Here is a 20,171-nt window from a genome sequence, read left to right on the forward strand (position 1 = left end):
TTCTTTATGTATTTGGCTTATTTTTATATTAGGGTATTTTCTCATTGTCATTGATTTATAAGTGGGAAGTTAAATAGAAATTCTTTTTTTTTGTTGTTGTTAAATATATTTTATTGATTTTTTACAGAGAGGAAGAGAGGAAGGGAAAGAGATAGAGAGTTAGAAACATCAATGAGAGAGAAACATCGATCAGCTGCCTCCTGCACATCTCCTACTGGGGATATGCGCGCAACCCAGGTACATGCCCTTGACCGGAATCGAACCTGGGACCCTTCAGTCCGCAGGCTGACGCTCTATCCACTGAGCCAAACCGGTTTCGGCTAAATAGAAATTCTTAAGGATAGTAATCCAGTGATCTATGTGTTGCAGAATTGTTTACCAACTCTGAGATCTCTTTTAAGTATATTTGGTCTGTTGTTACTTAAAAAATACTTATTTTTAGGTAGTCAAATCTGTCAGTCTCTTTTCAGTTAAGATTTCTAAATTCTATAACATGCTTGGAAGGGCCTTTCTTATTCCCAAATTATTAAAAAAATAGTTTTATTTCTTATACTTCTATGGCTTTACTTTTCTTTTTCCTTTTTTTTTACAGTTTTAATTTTCATATTTAAATATTTTATCTTTCTGGAATTTATTTTTGTGCAAGATGAGAAATTGAAATATAAGGTTTTGTTTAGTCAGATGGACAATTTTTTGTTTCAACAAGTGTTTCTAAAATATTCCATCCTTTCTTCATTGGTTTGAAATGCTACCTTTACCATATATAGAATTTTCATATAGAGATGAAGTACTTTCTGGACTTTAATTTCTCTTTTGTGAATCTATTTATCTGATTCTTAGCCAGTGTCACATTATTTCAGTCACTTTAGTGAAGTAATAATTTTGAAATCTGGTAGGCTAAAATTCCCTTCTTCCCCGTTATTCCTTTTTTTAAATATTCTTGGCTGTTTTACTCAATATTCTTGGCCTTTCCTCTTCTACTTTAGAATCAATTTTATTAAGTTTTCTCTAAATTCTTTTGGTATCAGTTGACATGATATTTCTCTTTTTGGTTTTGACCAATGTTTTATATTCTTCATTTTTTTAGTGTTAGGGTTAAAATTGGGGTCAAGCGGTTTCCTAACCCTAATTATCTTTTTTTGTTGCTTTATTGTTTTTTGCGTTTGCTTCTAACAGTGTATCAGAGATGACCTCATCTTAAACATTCAGCAGTATTAGATCATTTTAAAAATCTATCTGAGCCCTAGCTGGTTTGGCTTAGTGGATAGAGCAGGGGTGGGCAAACTTTTTGACTCGAGGGCCACAATGGGTTCTTAAACTGGACCGGAGGGCCGGAACAAAAGCATGGATGGAGTGTTTGTGTGAACTAATATAAATTCAAAGTAAACATCATTACATAAAAGGGTACGGTCTTTTTTTTCAATAGTTTTATTCATTTCAAATGGGCCGGATCCGGCCCGCGGGCCGTAGTTTGCCCACGGCTGGGATAGAGCATTGACCTGCAGACTAAAGGGTCCCAGGTTCAGTTCTGGTCAGGGCACATGCCTGGGTTGTGGGTTCGATCCTCAGTAGGGGGCATGCAGGAGGCAGCTGGTCAGTGATTCTCTCTCATCATTGATGTTTCTCTCCTTTTCTCTCTCTCTCTCTCTCTCTCTCTCTCTCTCTCTCTCTCTCTCTCTCTCTCTCCCTCTCTCTCCCCTACTCCCTCTCTCCCTTCCTCCCTCCCTCCCTCTCTGAAATCAATAAAATATATATTTTTAAAAATCCATCTGAAAGCCAGACTTTTCCAGGCTGTTCTTCTTCACATGGATCTGTGATGTGTGCTTTTGCCTGGGACTGAGTTTATGGCATGTATGTATCAGTTACATAGCTCTTCCTCCCCTAGAATCATAGATTATTATTCATTTTGGCAGATTCTTAAACGATTGAATAACCATATTTAGAGAGTTTTTATTTTATTTTATTTTATTTTTATATTTTATTGGTTTTTTACAGAGAGGAAGGGAGAGGGATAGAGAGTTAGAAACATCGATGAGAGAGAAACATCGATCAGCTGCCTCCTGCACACTCCCCACTGGGGATGTGCCCGCAACCAAGGTACATGCCCTTGACCGGAATCGAACCCGGGACCCTTGAGTCTGCAGGCCGACGCTCTATCCACTGAGCCAAACCGGTCAGGGCTAGAGAGTTTTTATAATAACCTTAATCTTGAGCAATTAATAGGATGTAATTTTAAAAATTTTTTTTATTGATTTCAGTGAGGAAGGGAGAATGACAGAGAGAGAGAGAGAGAGAAACATCAGTGATGAGGGAATCATTGGTCATCTGCCTCCTGCATGTCCCCTATTGGGGACTGAGCACACAACTTGGGCATGTGCCCAGACCGAGAATTGGACCGTGACTTTCTAGTTCATAGGTCAATGCTCAACCTATGAGCGACGCTGGCCGGGCAGGACTGGATATTCAAATTTACTTCAAACTTAGTGTAAGCTATGATACCTGTTAAAAAGTAAGAAAAGATACAATGTAGGCTACATTACAGGAAGTATGGCATCCAGATTAGAAAAGGTAATAGCTCCAATCTATGCCAACCAGTTTTTATAGACTCATACAGTGATTTTGTACCAGGGACTAACCCAGATGCTAGGGTGCGAAGCTGAGAGACATAACCCACTTATAGTAGAACTATTGGTAAATGGTAACAGGCTCTATGAGAAGCCGGAGGAAGGGGATCCAGGCCCTAGACCACAGAGGCAGGGACCGCATTTAAGGAGGAGGTGCCACAGAGCACAGGCTGGAGAGGTGGGGCCGTGGCCCTCACCAGCTATGAGACCTTGTACAAATCATTTAACCTCACTCTGTCTCATTGTCTTCATGTGTAAAAGGAAGTCAGTAGCAATGTATTTCACACGGTTGTCCTGAGCATTAATGAGGTGATGCATATATGTGAAGCCTCAAGAGTAGACTCTGGCACACAGTAGTAATTCAGGAAATGGTATGAAATCCCATTTTGAAGTGTTAGAAGGTAGTTTTCCCATCAGAGACAGACTTCCCAGCTGAAGGAATGGTGTACACCTAAGCCGGGGGAGTTAAGCTGGGCCTTTCCGGGACTGCAGAGTATTTCATGATTGGAGTGTGGGGTGCTTGGGGGGAGTCGCTAAAATAAAACTGGGAAGGGAGGCTTCTATTTGGAGACCAGGAGCTTTGTGCCGTGTTGAGGAATCTGAGAGGCATTTAGGAAGTGTCCTGGGGTCCTTGAAGGTCTGAAGTTGAAGGGGATTGTCCAGACCAGTTCCACCAGTTGAAAGACTGGTTTGCTGTAGATGTGTGGAGGGGGAGGGGAGCTGTTTGAAGTGAACAGTGGTGCTCAGCCCTGGCTGCGCTGGGAACCATCTGGAGAACTTTTAACGGTCTGGTGCCCAGGTTGCCTCTATATCAATTATATCAACAGCCCTGAAGGTAGGACCCAGGCATTGCTTCCCAGACAGTCCCACTGCACAGCCACGGTTGTGAACCATGGTAACTGCATTCAAACCAGATTTGATAACGTTCTCAATTAAAGAAGTGCCCACCAATTAAAGGATCCAGGGAATGATAAGTAAGATATGGTGGTCAGTTGGTTGAGGAGGGGTTTGATTATTTCTGGAGTGGGTCTCTGGGTGGACGTTGATCAATGCTCAGTTGTATACCAAGACTGAGAACATGAAAGAGAAGCAGATTTGGGTCTGAGGCTTTATTGAGTGAGCATGAGAAAGATAATGTGATTTTAAAATGTGGATATCGAGGGAAAATGATACCCAACCAATGGGCAGAGAGGGAAACTGAAGGGGCAGAGCCAATGGTATAGCTGAAAACTCAGGGGACAGTGAGTACATAATTGATGTCTAAGATGCTTGAGGAGACTGAAAGTGTAGAGCAGACATGAAAGAAGTAATTTATATGAGAATTTCCACTCAGAGAGACATAAGTAAAAGTATGTGAGGGTGCAGATAGGTCACAGGTTGAGGAAGAAGGGCTGTCAGTTTAGTCTGATGGTCTGTTATCCTTACTGCAGGGGACATGAGTATCTGTGAGAATCAGGAGGTAAGAGAAGGGGATTAAGGAGTATGAGCGAGTTTAGTGAGCTGAGGAAGGAAGTGTCTTTGTAGCCCTGCTCTTAAATGTTGGTTTTTCCCCAGAGTTTCAGGATTGACTCTCCTTTACATACATACTTGCTGGGTGATCTCCTTTGTTACATCATATTACACTGCTACTTTCTAGGAGAAACATTGATAAACTGAAGTTTGGAGCAGTTAAGTAGTTGATATGGCATTTCAGAAGATTATTGATTGGCTTAGGACGGGGGTGGGGGGCAATGCCCTGATACCATAATTCAGTGGTTCTCAACCTTCCTAATGCCGCGACCCTTTAATACAGTTCCTCATGTTGTGGTGACCCCCAACCATAAAATTATTTGCGTTGCTACTTTGTAACTGTAATTTTGCTACTGTTATGAATCATAATGTAAATATCTGATATGCAGGATGTATTTTCATTGTTACAAATTGAACATAATTAAAGCATAGTGATTAATCACAAAAACAATATGTAATTATATATGTGTTTTCTGATGGTCTTTGGCGACCCCTGTGAAAGGGTCGTTCCACCCCCAAAGGGGTCGCAACCCACAGGTTGAGAACCGCTGCCATAATTTAAAATTTAACCCTTTTCCGTCCAACGTCAAGGCTGAGGTCGACACCGCAAACCGGTTCAACATTCAATCCCGTCAATTAATTTGGACCAGACTGTTTGAATTCCAAAAATAAAATTGGACCGCAAAGGGTTAAAGTGTTGAAATCACTTGAAAATCCTACAATTTCCAACATTCTTAACCTAGGTAGCATTATATTTTTTTCTCTATTGTAATGAAACATCAAAAAACTGCCAACTCGATATTTTGAAAACGTAAAATATAATAAATATTTTATATTTATATTATAAAGAAATTCTAATATGCTTTCTACTTTTTTTTTCTATTTTACTTTATACTTTTTTTTGTTCTATGTCTAATAAAGATCTAACTGAATTTCTCAACTCTGATATTAACTATTAGAGGCCTGGTGCACGAAGTACATGCGCTTGGGCGGGGGCAGTCCCTCAGCCTGGCTCTCACCCTCTCACGGTCCGGGAGCCCTTAGGGGATGTCCAACTGGACACCCATCTCGCCACCACCACTGCACTCACCGGCCATGAGCCCAGCTTGTGCATCTTCCCCCCTGGTGGCCAGTGCGTGTCATAGCAACCGGGTATTCCGCCATTTGGTTGATTTGCATATTAGCCTTTTATTATATAGGATGCTTTGCATTATGTATTCTCCAAATATTTTTTCCTCCATGAAATCAACTAAACATCCAGTAGTTAATTGGCAGATAGACTGAACTGTTAATTTTACAGATTTCCTATTTAGCAGAACTAATTGTATTCACTACAACAAAGCAAGTAAGCCTTCTTTGTTTATAATTTAAATTATAAATTACTTAATCAAAACTGGGATTAGGACCATGGGGTTAGAAGGTGGCCTTAATATTGCAGAACACTAACCCAGTGTTTTGATATCATTTCAGGTAACATTTCATTGGTTGCTTTTCCAGTTTCCAGCACCAACTCACCAACAAAGATTTTACCAAAAACCCTAGGACCAATAAATGTGAATGTTGGACCCCAAATGGTAAGAAAACCATCAAATCTTAGAACTTGAAAATTTACTAACTATGGATGGTCACATATTCTAGTTAATTTCTTAGTCACTTTTTAAAGTTTTATTTTTATCTGAATGTAACTGATTAAATCTTGAGAAAAAGAAAGGCACTCTTCAATGTTTAATTTTCATACTTTTGACTCTGGATTCTGGATGTGTAATAAGATTTGCTCTGGGGAGAAACCAAGATGGTGGCATAGGTTAACGCCGGAGATTGCTGCCTCGAACAACCACTTCAAAAAACAACTAAAAGACGGAACGGACATCATCCAGAACCACGGGAAGGCTGGCTGAGTGGAAATTCTACAACTAGGAGGAAAGAGAATATCATACCCAGACTCAGAGGAGGCGCAGCGCTGAAGTGAAATACTAAGGTGCGGAGTGCACGCGGAGCGGGCTGGAGGAGGAGGGCGCGGTTGTTGTTTTCAATCGGGAGGGAGTTTCAGACTCTGAGCTCCAGATCCGGGGGAGTCTCTAGGGATCCAGACTCAAACGGGAGAAGCGGGACTGTCTGGCTTCAGTCGGAACTCGAAGGCAGCTTTCTCTCTGAGGTTTGCAGCGGTTGCTGGGGCTCTGTGAGGCAGAGCCCCTAGGGACAGAACTGAGAGCAGCCATAACTACTCGCTCCGGCCTGCCCTGTAGATCCCTGGGGACCCGCCCCGCCCAAGCCCTGCGCAGAGCCACTTGCCGGATAGCCTCAGGCAAACACTATATTAGCACCGCCCTAGAGATCCAGCACAGAAGCTCTCCCACTGCAGACACAGCTGACTCTCATAGCCAGTTAGCCTGGAGGTCAAATCACCCCTGGTATTGCCGACAACAATCAAGGCTTAACTACAACAAGACTGCGCACAAAGACCACTAGGGGGTGCACCAAGAAAGCATAAAAAATGCGGAGACAAAGAAACAGGACAAAACTGTCAATGGAGGATATTGAGTTCAGAACCACACTTTTAAGGTCTCTCAAGAACTGTCTAGAAGCCACCGATAAATGTAGTGAGATCCTCAAGAAATCTAATGAGACCCTCGATGTTATGATAAAGAACCAACTAGAAATTAAGCATACACGGACTGAAATAACGAATACTATACAGACTCCCAACAGCAGACCAGAGGAGCGCAAGAATCAAGGCAAAGATTTGAAATGCGAAGAAGCAAAAAACACCCAACTGGAAAAGCAAAATGAAAAAAGAATCCAAAAATACGAAGATAGTGTAAGGAGCCTCTGGGACAGCTTCAAGCGTACCAACATCAGAATTATAGGGGTGCCAGAAGATGAGAGAGACCAAGATATTGAAAACCTATTTGAAGAAATAATGACAGAAAACTTCCCCCACCTGGTGAAAGAAATAGACTTACAGGTCCAGGAAGCGCGGAGAACCCCAAACAAAAGGAATCCAAAGAGGACCACACCAAGACACATCATCATTAAAATGCCAAGAACAAAAGACAAAGAGAGAATCTTAAAAGCAGCAAGAGAAAGAAACTCAGTTACCTACAAGGGAATACCCATACGACTGTCAGCTGATTTCTCAACAGAAACTTTTCAGGCCAGAAGGGAGTGGCAAGAAATATTCAAAGTGATGAATGCCAAGAACCTACAACCAAGATTACTTTATCCAGCAAAGCTATCATTCAGAATTGAAGGTCAGATAAAGAACTTCACAGATAAGGAAAAGCTAAAGGAGTTCATCACCACCAAACCAGGATTATATGAAATGCTGAAAGGTATCCTTTAAGAAGAGGAAGAAGAAAAAGGTAAAGATACTAATTATGAACAACAAACATGCATCTATCAACAAGTGAATCTGAGAATCAAGTGAATAAATAATCTGATGAACAGAATGAACTGGTGATTATAATAGAATCAGGGACATAGAAAGGGAATGGACTGACTATTCTTGGGGGGAAAGGGGTGTGGGAGATGCGGGAAGAGACTGGACAAAAATCGTGCACCTATGGATGAGGACAGTGGGTGGGGAGTGAGGGCAGAGGGTGGGGTGGGAACTGGGAGGAGGGGAGTTATGGGGGGGAAAAAGAGGAACAAATGTAATAATCTGAACAATAAAGATTTAATTTAAAACAAAAAAGATTTGCTCTGTGTGTGAGGCTTTTCTTGCTTCTCATTGGTTAAATTGATTTAAAATCTGTTATGTTTTATGTTCTCCTCCCGTTATTTCTTATAAAATAATCACCACCCTAAACTATGTACTCATATAAATTGAACGTGACCCATGAGTTAATTTCTATCTGGAGCTATTAATTTGAAATCTTTGATTAAAGGACCTTTGGGGGGAAAACAACATGCCAATTCATTTACATTTTTAACAGAAATAATGGATGAAAAATGTTTAACTTTCTCTGTAAGTAGTTTATTAGTGATGTTAGAGCTTGAAGTAGATAGCACTTTTGTTTTTAAAGTATATTTCTATTTATTTCAGAGTGGAATGGAGAGGGAGAGAGAGAGAGAAACATCAATGATGAGAGAGAATCATTGATAGGCTGCCTCCTGCATGCCCCCTACTGGGGATGGAGCCCACAATTGGGGCATGTGCCCTTGACTGGAATCGAACCCAGGACCTTTCAGTCCGCAGGCTGACGCTCCATCCACTGTGCCAAACCGGCTAGGGCTAGATAGCACTTGTAAAAAGCCTTATTTATAAACAAAGTCTCATACCCTACTACTCTAAAAACTATACCAAATTTGCCCTGGCCGGTGTGGCTCAATTGGTTTGGTGTTGTCCCGGGTACCAAAAGGTCACCAGTTTGATTCCTGGTCATGGCACAAGCCCAGGTTGTGGGCTCAATCCCCAGCAGGAGGGACATGCAGGAGGTAGCCAATCGATGTCTCTCTCTCTCGCTCTCCCTTTCTCTTTCTCTAAAATCAATGAAAACATATTATAAAAAACTATACCTAATTTAAATGGCTTCACGCACTACTTAGCAAAAATGCATAAACATTTGAACAATAACTCTTCATTGTCAGTGCTTACATGTTCTCATCTATAGAGCAACAAAGATAAAATTTGCCCATAGTATACAGCCCAGTAGAGTAGGCTAAACATAAAATTGTTTAGACAAAAATAACTTTTAACATACTTAATGGCTCCAGAAAGTCTTTACAATTTTTAAGACATTCTAGACATGACATTTTTCCAGATCGCTTGAGGACTGTTAATTATCTACAGAATCCAAGCCAAAGATCTTACACAATTTACTATAACTATGTGAAGAATGTGATCTAGCTACAAACTTCATAGAGACTTGAGCTCAGGTAAGTGTTCCCAATTCAAGGTAGTTCAGGGTATATTTTCCAACATTTGCTAAGCATTTGCCCCTCACCAGCCACTACAGTAGGTACAAGTGAGATAAGACACCTGCCTTTAAAGTCTGTATTTTGAAATGTGATAATATAAGCACCAATATTAAACAAACATACCGAACTCTTATGTGTTTGCCATAAAAGTCAATGGCATGTTGTTTTCCCCTTACAGAAATCCTCTGGTTTTGAGATGCTATTTTCTATAGTAGTTTAGTGATGCTGCTATGGCTCAAGTGCAGGTTTCTCTTTTGGAGACATGTAATTTCTCTTTCCATTGTTAGTTTGTATAATGTACACGACAGTCTTTATACACTTCGGTTCTGACAGTAAGCAATCAGGTATACATGCTACTGACGCAGTTACTGCAGAATCTGCAAACAAAGGTCCGAAGGAGAGGAGATCTGGGGCTCTGCTTTAAACCAGGCCAGCCCAAGGCCTTTATTTGTCTCCCTAATTCTCGGGGGCTTTTTGCAGTTCTTAGGACTTGGACCAGAATCAGAGTTTTTGTTTTGATTTCCTAATTGATGTAGAACCCCAATTAGAGCCATTTCTTTCTTCTCCTCTTGCTTGCTTCTCTTGAACATTGTCCTTTCACCTTCAATTTTTCATTCATGATTTTTAAAAATATTTGTTTAGTTAGGAATTAGTGAATAAAACCTAATTTCTTCTTACAGAAAATTTAAATTTCATGTCTCTTTGGAAGCCAAATCTTAATGGTAGGTAGAAATTTCAAAAGGCCCTGAGAAAAAAAGTTTTGTTCAGTATTTATAGAAACTAGCAGTAACTTTTATTTTGGGATACTTTCCCTTTTCCTAAAGGTTTCTGCATATATATATATATATAGTAAGTATAGTAATATATATAAGATACTCTCATGATTATCTTTATTTTAATGTGGTTAAAACTGCATGTTTCTTATATTGAAAACTAATATTTTGTCAAATAATGGAATCCTTGTCCTGGCCGGTTTAGCTCAGTGGATAGAGTGTCAACCTGCAGACTGAAGGTTCAGTTCACGAGTTCGATTCTGTTCAAGGACACATACTTTGTTTGTAGGCTCCATCCCCAGCCCAGGTTGGGGGGCCTGCATGAGGCAACCAATCGATGAATCTCTCACATTGATGTTTCTCTCACTCTGTCTCTCCCCCTCCCTTCCACTCTCTAAAAGTCAATGGAAAAATATCCTTGGGTGAGGATTAACAACAACAATAACAACAACAAAAATGGAATTATTTAACATAACATTTTATAATTATATAGTTTTTTCCCCTTCAAAATAGGTATTCCCTTGGCCTTTCTTAACTGTAGATGGCAGTAGTACATAAGATATATTGATTGAAGGTGGAAAATCTCTAGAATGAGGTTCAATTGCTGTATGATTTTCATTGCGTAACTGTAATCTGTTGTCAAAAGAAACCACGATTACATTTAAATTAAGGTCGTCTCTGTTTTTTTGGGGGTGTGTGTGTGAAATTTATTCATTTACCTTATCAGATCAACTGAATATCAGAAGTAGTTACCTCTAATTATCTTTCATTTTAATTTGGGATTTCAAAATTAAGGTTCGGTTTTATAAAGTGTGTCTGACTCATCACCTACGTAGTTTTCCTATGTTTAATGGTTGATTAGTTCTGTTGACTTTCCTTTGGTTTGGTTTCTTAAGACTCACTGTCGTAGTTTAAGAATTCATTGCATCTCACGTGAACTTATAACTTGTCTTTCCAGTTCAAGTCCTTCATCTCCAATTTGTTCATTCAGGAAATGTTTATTAAGGACTTACTGTGTATCACGCCCTTTGCTAAGAGAAGGGAACAGAATATTGCTATTTACTCTCAGATCAGAAGAAAATATCTGACTATCTGACAAAGAGGAAGAAAAAATAAACTAGAACATAGCAGTTCATTTCCAAAGTCATTCTCAGTAATGATAACCATGTTTCCCTATGCTTGTTTCCCTTCCTTCTTTCTTTTTCTTTCTACAAAGCCCTTTAAATCAGATAAAACCGAGCCTGTAGGCACTAATAACAGATGTAGAGAAAGAACTCCTTAGTAATAAAACTGCACAAGTAATGCAGTCTGTTTCAAGGGTAGGTTGGAACACATAGAATTGCTTTTTGGACACCCCTGTTCTTGAAAGTGTAGATGAGACTGATCAGATACTGAAATTTTGCTCTTTAAGCTGTCACACTCAATGACAATGTGATAAAGGACATCTGAATGTGTGATGTAGTGATTGGAGAAAACTGTCTTTTATATTGGATTTTTCTTATTGGATTTTTATATAATCCTTTGTAGTATATCAGTGAATAAAGAAACTACTTTTTTTTTTTTATCATTTTAAAAGCTTGGTCTTTTCTCTCAGTTCAGTAAGTATTTATTGCACTTTCCTGTGAGCACTGTGTTAGGCCCTGCAAACATTCTCTCTGCCCTTGAAGATCTTGCGCTGAAATGGAGGTGTGGAGATGGGATGGGATGCATGGAGAGGTAGGAGGTCCAAACACATTGTCTAGTTTTCATATTTTCACACAAGGCAAACTTCTGAATGCCCTGTTTGATCATCCTTGGCTTATTGTAGAGAGTCAGAATTCTCTAGATATCTTACCCTTGTTTATTGTCTTTTGTGTTTATTTATTTATTTTTAAATTGATTTTAAAGAGAGAGGAAAGGGTAAGGAGAAAGTGAGTGAGGAACATTAATGTGAGAGAGAAACATCAATCAGTTGTCTCCCATATGAACCCTGACCAGGATCACACCTGCAACCTGAGTGTCTGCCCTAACCGAGAATCGAACCTGTGACCTTGCAGTGTATGGAATGAAACTCCAACCAACTAAGCCACACTGGCCAGGGCCCAAGGGACTTTTTTAAAAAGTCCATATTCTGCCCGGGCCTGAGTTGGTTGAGCATTGGCCCATGCACCGAAAGGTCTCTGGTTCAATTCCCGGTCAGGGCACATGCCGAGGTTGCAGGTTCAGTCCCCAGTCATGTGGAGGCAACCAATCGATATTTCTCTCTCACAACAATGTTTCTCTCTCTCTCCTCTCCCTTCCTCTTTCTCTAAAATCAATAAAAACATGTTTCTAAAAAGCAATAAACACCCTAGCCAGTTTGGCTCAGTGGACAAAGCAGACCAAAGGGTCCTGGGTTTGATTTCGGTCAAGGGCATGTACCTCAGTTGCAGGCACCTCCCCTGGTCGGGGCTTGTGCAGGTGAAAACCAATCGATATGCTTCGCCTGTCTTTCCCTCTCTCTTCCACTCTTTCTAAAAAATCAATGGAAAAATATCCTTGGGTGAGAATTAAAAAAAAAAAAAAAAAAAGCAAAAGCAGTAAACAAAAAGTCCGTATCTTTAGTTCCATTAATTCCTTTCCTGAAGTCTATCCTTAGGAAACAGAAATTAAGGCCAAGATCATTGTACAAAAATGTTTATCACAGCATTGTTTATAGTAGTGAATAATTGAATATCCATATATCTAATAGGGAATAATATATTTACATGATGGAATGGTTTTTGTTTTTTTTTTAATATATTTTATTGATTTCTTACAGAGAGGAAGGGAGAGAGATAGAGAGCTAGAAACATCGATGAGAGAGAAACATCGATCAGCTGCCTCCTGCACATCTCCTAGTGGGGATGTGCCCGCAACCCAGGTACATGCCCTTGACCGGAATCGAACCCGGGACCCTTCAGTCCGCCGGCCGACGCTCCATCCACTGAGCCAAACCGGTTTTGGCTACATGATGGAATGTTTTACTGACATATTTAAAGAATATGCCATTAAAGAATATTTAATGACATGAGAACATGCTCTTGAAAAAAAAGAGAAAAAGATAAAGTTGCATCTGTATAATAATCCAAATTGTGTAATGCTTTTGCCTATATTTTGGACTGTGAAGATCTGATTTACTGTTACCCAGTTCTAGTAAATCAAGCTTGACTGGAATTAGGTTCTGTAATTGCAAAGAAAGCTTTTCATTTTTCTGATTTTTAAAACATTGTCAGTTGCCAGCTAATCCTTCCAAATTGCTCTTCACTTGCTGAAACCTGCATTATGACCTCATGTCAGTATACGATCCTAGGATATAAATGAATCAGAGGTACTGCTTATGTTTTAGATGATTAAGCATTTTAGACAATAAGGTTTCCTCCTAATAGGGTTAGCAATCAACATTATTTTGTGCCTGTAGGCTTTTCATAATAACTAAGGATATTATCTTCTTTGTCCTAACTTCACAGATTATAAGCACACCACAGAGACTGACCAGTTCAGGAAGTGTTCTGATCGGGAGTCCATACACCCCAGCACCAGCAATGGTCACTCAGACACACATAGCGGAAGCTACTGGCTGGGTTCCAGGGTAAGAGTGTTGTTACAAGTTACCATTTTAAAAATAAAATTTAAAAAGTTCTGACATTTTTTTCTTAGGATCTTGTCTTCTGTTCTTGTGTTATGTTAGTCTAGTCCTTAAAAACTAATACGTTTCCTTTAAAATTACCAATTTATATGACGTCATGTCTTAGATATAAGTCATTTATGGAGCAACCATTTTAAAACAGAGAAAAACATTATAATAATAACTTGTACCTGAATCTTTTTACTTTTTTTCAACTCTGAAAGAGAACTATTTTTTATTATTATGGCATTTAGCTGCTTTGGAGATGTCAAAACTATATTTTATATTGTTTTAACAAAAGATATTTAAGTGTTGGTGATACTGAGAATTTCCCCTGTGAATTCTTGGTTTCTTTAAAAAAATCAGAAAAGGAACTAGGGAAAAGAGGCCAAATTCTATGTTATTCATTTGCCACTTTTAGTACCAAATCTTCACGTTTCATCTTTGTCTGCAAAATACCCTTACCCAACCTCTCTCCTTTGCTTATCATTTTTAACATCTCATCTTTCCATAAAATAAAAGGAAATAGTAAAATTAATGACTCAAAACTTTATTCTGTTACTTTAGAAGTTATTTAAATTGTTATTTAAATACTGCATGGGTAGTTCCATCTTTGACTTACAACTGTGAGTTCTAGCAAACAGACCATAAATCTTGGTTGAGTAAGAATTTCCTCCCTTCAAAAATATTAAATGAGTTTGGCAAGCGTGGCTCAGTGGTTGAAGCTTCAACCTATGAACCAGGAGGTCACAGTTCGATTCCCAGTCTGGGCACATGCCTGGGTTTGGGCTCCATCCCCAGGGCGGGGGGAGAGGGGGGCCTGCAGGAAGCAGTTGATCAGTGATTCTCTCTAATCATTGATGTTTCTATCTCTCTCTCTCTCTGAAATCAATAAAAAAATACATTTTTAAAAAGAATATTGAATGAATTAATGCAATAGTCCTGGCAAAGTGTTTTAAGTCATATTCAAACACCTACGCACACATATGTTATAGATAGAAGAGTTTCATATGTGGTCATACTTTTCCATTATCAAATGAGATGACATGACAGTCACCTGTAATTCCATGGCCTTTATTCAGTCCTTGTGAGCATTCTCATGTAGATCCAAAAGTTACCTTGGATTTCTGCACAGCCCTGAGAGATTATAACATGAGCTCGTGCCTATACCAGGGGTTTGGAGATGACCAGGGTTTGGATAGTTCCAGCCCCAGCTGTGCTTCATGTTGGAGGTGGTATGACTGTCGTGTCTTTATAGTCAGTCATTCCAGAGTAAATCAAACTTCTCTGTGCCTTTTCTTTTGTGAACCTGCAGTGTTTTCCTCCTTAAAGATTCATTGAACTCATTTTAAACTAGGTTATCCTATTGTGATTTCTTGGTCCTTTCATAAAATTTAAGTTTTTATTTTATGGACATAACTTTTATATTAGTTTTATGTTTAGCTATATAGTGACATTAGACAACTTACAGTAAATTATTCATGAAATAAAGTAGTGTTTATATGTTCTTTTTATGCCTTTTTTTCTTTTCTTTTTAGTGATAGAAAACGGGCTAGAGAATTTATAGACTCTGATTTTTCAGAAAGGTGAGTATGAGTGAATCTTGTTTGGGAGATGCTGCTACATAAAGAGGTTTGGTACCCAGACTCTAGCTTAAGTTAGTGAGATGTGTTTATCCACACAACTTTAACTTGATTGAGTTTCTACCATGGTTCTGTACCACACTGAGTATTTTCTTCACTTGTCGTTACATAAATTTAGTATTATATTTTTATTTTTATGGTTTCAAAGGTGAATAGATTGGCTATTGGTAATATGTCATTTAGCTCCCTCCCTCCTTTTGGGAAATGCAGTGTTCGACCAAGGTGACTACTACACCTGACCTCAACATGCCCAAATATTTTAAAAACAGGTTTGACTGAGCACATTTAAAGATCATAGTAAATTCTTACTTCTTTCTCTAAATAATACATCGAGTATAATGTAACCTTTCTTTAGACTGTTAGGACAGTGGTTCTCAGTTCTCGGTGTGCCTCAGAATTTCCTGTGGTTTGTTGAAAAATATAGATGCCTGCCTACCAAGTGAGAAACTCTAGGATTAAAAACTCTCACTTTACGGTCATTATTTGAGCTTAAGTTCAATATTCCATGCAAGTCACTACACAAGGTACAATATTAATGTTGCACTGTTAAAGTAGGATGCATAGAGGATGCATAGAGTTGAATTCTGTAAGATTGTTACAATTTTAAATAAAACCTTGCCAGTTACGCTTTTTAAATTTTATTTTTAAATTTTATTTTTGGTTCTAGGATTTTGTAATTTCCCTTTTCAGGATTTTGTTATCTCCATCTCCTTTGTCCTGTTAGGTCATCTATTCTCAATATAATAGTTTTCTGTCTTTTCCACTTACTAGTTTGCTATCTCTGGCTTGCTGGGCAACTAGGTGGCCAGTTGTGTTAGAATTCAGTCTAAAATAAAAGTGAATAGGCTCTGAGTGAGGACCTCGGACTATATATTTTAAAAGTGTGTTTTCTTGCATTGACACTGGCTCTGCTGTAGTTCCTTGGTGGCCTTTGTTGCTTGCTTCTTGGTTCTTAACTATTTTGAACACAAAATCATGTTTGAGGAATTGCTGTGTCATATAGAAATATATACCAAAACGTTCTTTTCTCTCTAATGGAAATTTCTCTTTCCAACTCATACTGGTCTTTGTGTTTATCCTAGGAAAGAGTAGCAGTGTAAGTTCTTAAAGATGTATTTAGCAATGTTTAAGGCCTTAAAATAGGGTTTGTCGTTAGTTATGATTGGTGGCACCTGTGTACTACAAACAGTATATAAACAATAAGATTCCCTTCATTTTCTCCTTCATAAGAAAAAGATCTCTAAAGATCATATTAAAAGTGCCAGATTAAATTTGTGGGCGTAACCACTGATTCATTTTTCCTTTTCTGCATCTGGGTTCAGTGGCTTTTTTGGGGTGAGTGTTGTGCTATTATTCTCTTTTATTTTTAAATATAATCACAAACATTACTACCTGTGGTTTTTATTGTTGTTCTTACAAATGTTTCTTTTCCTCCAGATTTATTGTATTTTTCTATAATGCTGTGAAAAGTTTTTGTTTCTCTCCTCCCAAGTGTTTAGGTTAAAAAAACCAGCTCTCAACCATAGACTTTTATCTCTCCATGTCTCATATGTTGATTTAGTATGATATGTAAATATTTACTAGTATATTGGTTTTCCTCAGATTTATATATCAATATATGTAGACATATACAAGCTTCTTTTTTCAAAATATATTTTTATTGATCTCAGAGAGAAAAGGAGAGGGAGAGAGAGATAGAAACATCAGTGATGAGAGGGAATCATTGATTGGCCGCCCCCCACATGCCCTACACTGGGGATCAAGCCTGCAACCCGGGCATGTGCCCTGACCAGGAATCAATCCCCGTGACCTCCGGGTTTGATGCTCAACCACTGAGCCACGCCAGCTGGGCTATACAAGCTTCCTATCCTCATCTTCTTACTTGACAGTACAATTTTAGGTCTGTTTTACACAACTGTTTTTCTTGGTTAAGGCCATTTGCAGAAGCAAGTCAGTTTCTGAAGAAATCTTGTTTGGTGGGTGAAGGATCCATTGAGATATTCTCTTTAGTTTTTCCCTGTATTCCTATTCACTGGAGTTCTTTGCAGAAGGAGCTATGAAAACCCTCTTTCTGGTCTTGCCTGGGGTTTTGATCCTGGAAGATGTTCGTTCACTTTCTCTTTTTATCTTTGGACAGAATCTGATGGCGTCTCCTAAATCTCTTTCCCAAATAGGTCTGCTTTCGCTTCAGGACTTCTACTGGGAGAGGAAAGTTCTTAATATCTTTTTTCTGTTGGAATTCAGTTAAAATGTTTGTTTATAATAAACCAATATAATTTAAACTCTATAATACACTAATAATAATCAAAATCGGTATAGTGAACATTTGTACTACTTCAGTGATGTTGATGGAGTTGTTCATGCAACAAATATGTTGAAGATCTGTTAAGTATTGCTGTGTTCTAGGCATTGGAGAGAATAATAAACAAGAGAGAAGTCTCTGCCCTTAAAGAGTTGATATGGGGGTGTTCAATAAACAGATATCATTTTAGGCTGTGAGAGGTGGCATGAAAAAAAATAAGGGGCTTTGTGGATTATTGGCAGGATGGTGGCTGTCTTAGAGCAGGCCTCTCTAAGGAGGTAACATTTGAGTGCAATTAGAAGTCAGGCATGTAGCTAGCCTAGTCGTGGTGGGGAGCCAGGGATTCAGGGCAGAATGAATGGCAAATGCAGAGCTAAATAAGGAACCAGGCTGGAGTATTTGGGGAAGCAGAGTGGCTTGGAGATAATAAGAAAGGCAAAATGATGAGATGAGGGTGAAGAAGTAGGCAGGGGTCAGATCATAAAAGGCCTTATAGGTCTCAGTAAGGAATTTGTTTTTATTTTAAGAAGGGCAATGACATGCTAATTTACACTGGCTTCTGAGCAGGAAATGGATTTTAAGGAGACCTGAACAGAAGCTGGGAAATCAGTTCAAAGCTAATGCAAGGGTGGTGGCTTGGCAGTGGAGATGGGGGAAAAATGAATTAATTTTGGAGGTAGAACCAACAGGATTTATTGATAGATTGAATGAAGGAAAGGGGGCAATAAAGGATGGTTCTTGGTTGTTTTGCACGAACAGCTGGGTGAATATTGATGCCATTTACATTTATTGTTGCTAGGAGTAGGTTTGGGGAGGGATTGAATTTTGTTTTAGACCAGTGAAGTTCAAAAAGTTTATTAGTTATCTAAATGATTAATATCATTAAATCTATTTTATAAGTAGTGCATCCGCATGTAAATGGTCAGGCCTAGATGACATACCCCAGGAGGGAGAGAAGGTCCATAAGGAATAAACATTTAGTTCCCATCTCAAATCTCCATCCCCACCCCCAACACATACACAATGGATGCATACTTACAGGAACATGTGTGTTTTTTCTAAATTATTTTATCAATTTACTAAATTACCTTGTTGATGTAAATGTTCTGGTTGACTCATTTTAATGAGAAATAAAGTTTTTATTAGATACAATAAAATTATCCTGGCGTATACTGTTTTATATTACAAATTTTAGTTTTATATTACTTTTTAAAATAAAAATAAATTATTGGAAATTATAAAAAGATAGTGGTTATGGATTCCAGTTAAGTGCCTAAAAAGATAAATAACTTTTTCTTTTTTAATTTATTAATTTTAGAGAAAGATAAGAAGGGAAGTAGCGACAAACGTCAACCTGTTATTCCACTCACTGATGCCTTCATTGGTTGACTCTTGCATATGCCCTGATCAGGGATGGAACCCACAACCTTGGTGTATCGGGACCATGCTCCAACCAACTGAGCTACCCGGCCAGAGCATAGATACTTTTCCTTTTATTCTTGGGGCACAATTTATTCGAATACTTGAAATGAAATTTTTAGTAAAATGTAACATGCTTTTCAAAGTATACTATATTAGTAGTGTTTTTTTCTTTTCTTTCTCAATTTGGTTTTATTTGGTAAGGAATGCTCCCTACGTAGTCCACATCCTGTGGTGAAATTTGGTGTAATTTAGAAAGGGGGTGTTGGGGTTTCAAAGAGCTCGGGTTCTGAGGAAGTGTGTGAACTGTTTATTTAAGATTTAGATAGGGAGATTCCAGTTTAAGGTGGTAACTGAACACCATGTTTGCACCATAATGCCTAAAATCCTATTGACATTCTCATTTAAAAAATAAAAGGAGCCCTAGCTGGTTTGGCTCAATGGCTAGAGCATCGGCCTGCGGACCAAAGGGTCCCCACTTCGATTTTGGTCAAAGGCACACTCCTCCCCAGTCCAGGGCCTGGTCGGGGCACGACAGGAGGCAACCAATCAGTGTGTTTCTCTGATATCGATATTCATTTCTCTTGTATGGAATGGAATTGCTGGGTCACATGGTAATTCTCTGGCCTTTTGAATAACTGCCAGACTATTTTCCAGAGTGGCTGTTTTCACCAACAAAAACTTCCAGTTTCTGTACATCATTGCCAGCACTTATCTGTTTCATTTATTTCACAACCTTGTGGATGTGAAATTGTATCTTATTAGGGTTTTGATTTTTTATATCCCTAATGGCTGATGATGTTGAGCATCTTTTCATGTGCTTATTGACCATTTGTATATCTTCTTTGACCAACGTATGATCAGATCCTTTGGGTTGTTATTTTATTATTGAGTTGTAAGAGTTTTGTCGGGAAAAGGCACACCTTTTCTGAATGTGGCAGTAGTAGTAATAAACTAGATGTGACCATGGAAGTGACTTAAATAATAAAGAATAGCTGGTCTGGCTCACTGGATAGAGTGTCGGCCTGCAGACTGGAGGGTCCTGGGTTCAATTCCAGTCAAGGGCACAATGAGTTTGTTTTTTTATCCATAATTAATGATGAAATGCTAAAACCATATCATCTCATTTTACAGAGATAGACTGGCTAATGAAGCCACTAAACCATCAACATTTAAGCATAAAAGACAAGACATAAATAAGTTCAAAACCTAAAGAACCACTGAAAAAATAAATTATTGTACAACTATTACCACTACCCATCTCCAGAACTTTTTTTTGACCACCCCATACTGAAACTCTGTACGCATTAAGCAGTAACTCCCCACATCCTCTGGCTCAGTAGCCAAAGTTTTACT

At 38.6% G+C, this 20,171-nt stretch overlaps 1 protein-coding gene across 15 annotated transcripts in view; it reads left to right on the forward strand.

Moving 5' to 3' along the window:
• TFDP2 (transcription factor Dp-2) overlaps positions 1-20,171 on the forward strand; it is a 120,317-nt gene that overhangs the window by 78,885 nt on the left and 21,261 nt on the right. For 8 of the 15 annotated variants that reach the window (XM_081106106.1, XM_081106114.1, XM_081106109.1 and 5 more), the window contains 3 exons: positions 5,604-5,707; positions 13,294-13,415; positions 14,990-15,037. The exons of 2 other annotated variants lie outside the window; for them this stretch is intronic. In XM_081106106.1, coding sequence (XP_080962232.1) covers positions 5,604-5,707; positions 13,294-13,415; positions 14,990-15,037 — 274 coding nt within the window. The remainder of the gene's footprint in view (positions 1-5,603; positions 5,708-13,293; positions 13,416-14,989; positions 15,038-20,171) is intronic. 5 more of the 15 variants (XM_081106117.1, XM_081106107.1, XM_081106108.1 and 2 more) reach the window with 2 other exon arrangements.

This window comes from Myotis nattereri (assembly GCF_964212035.1).
Source record: "Myotis nattereri genome assembly, chromosome: 14".
Classification (NCBI taxonomy): Eukaryota; Metazoa; Chordata; class Mammalia; order Chiroptera; family Vespertilionidae; genus Myotis; species Myotis nattereri.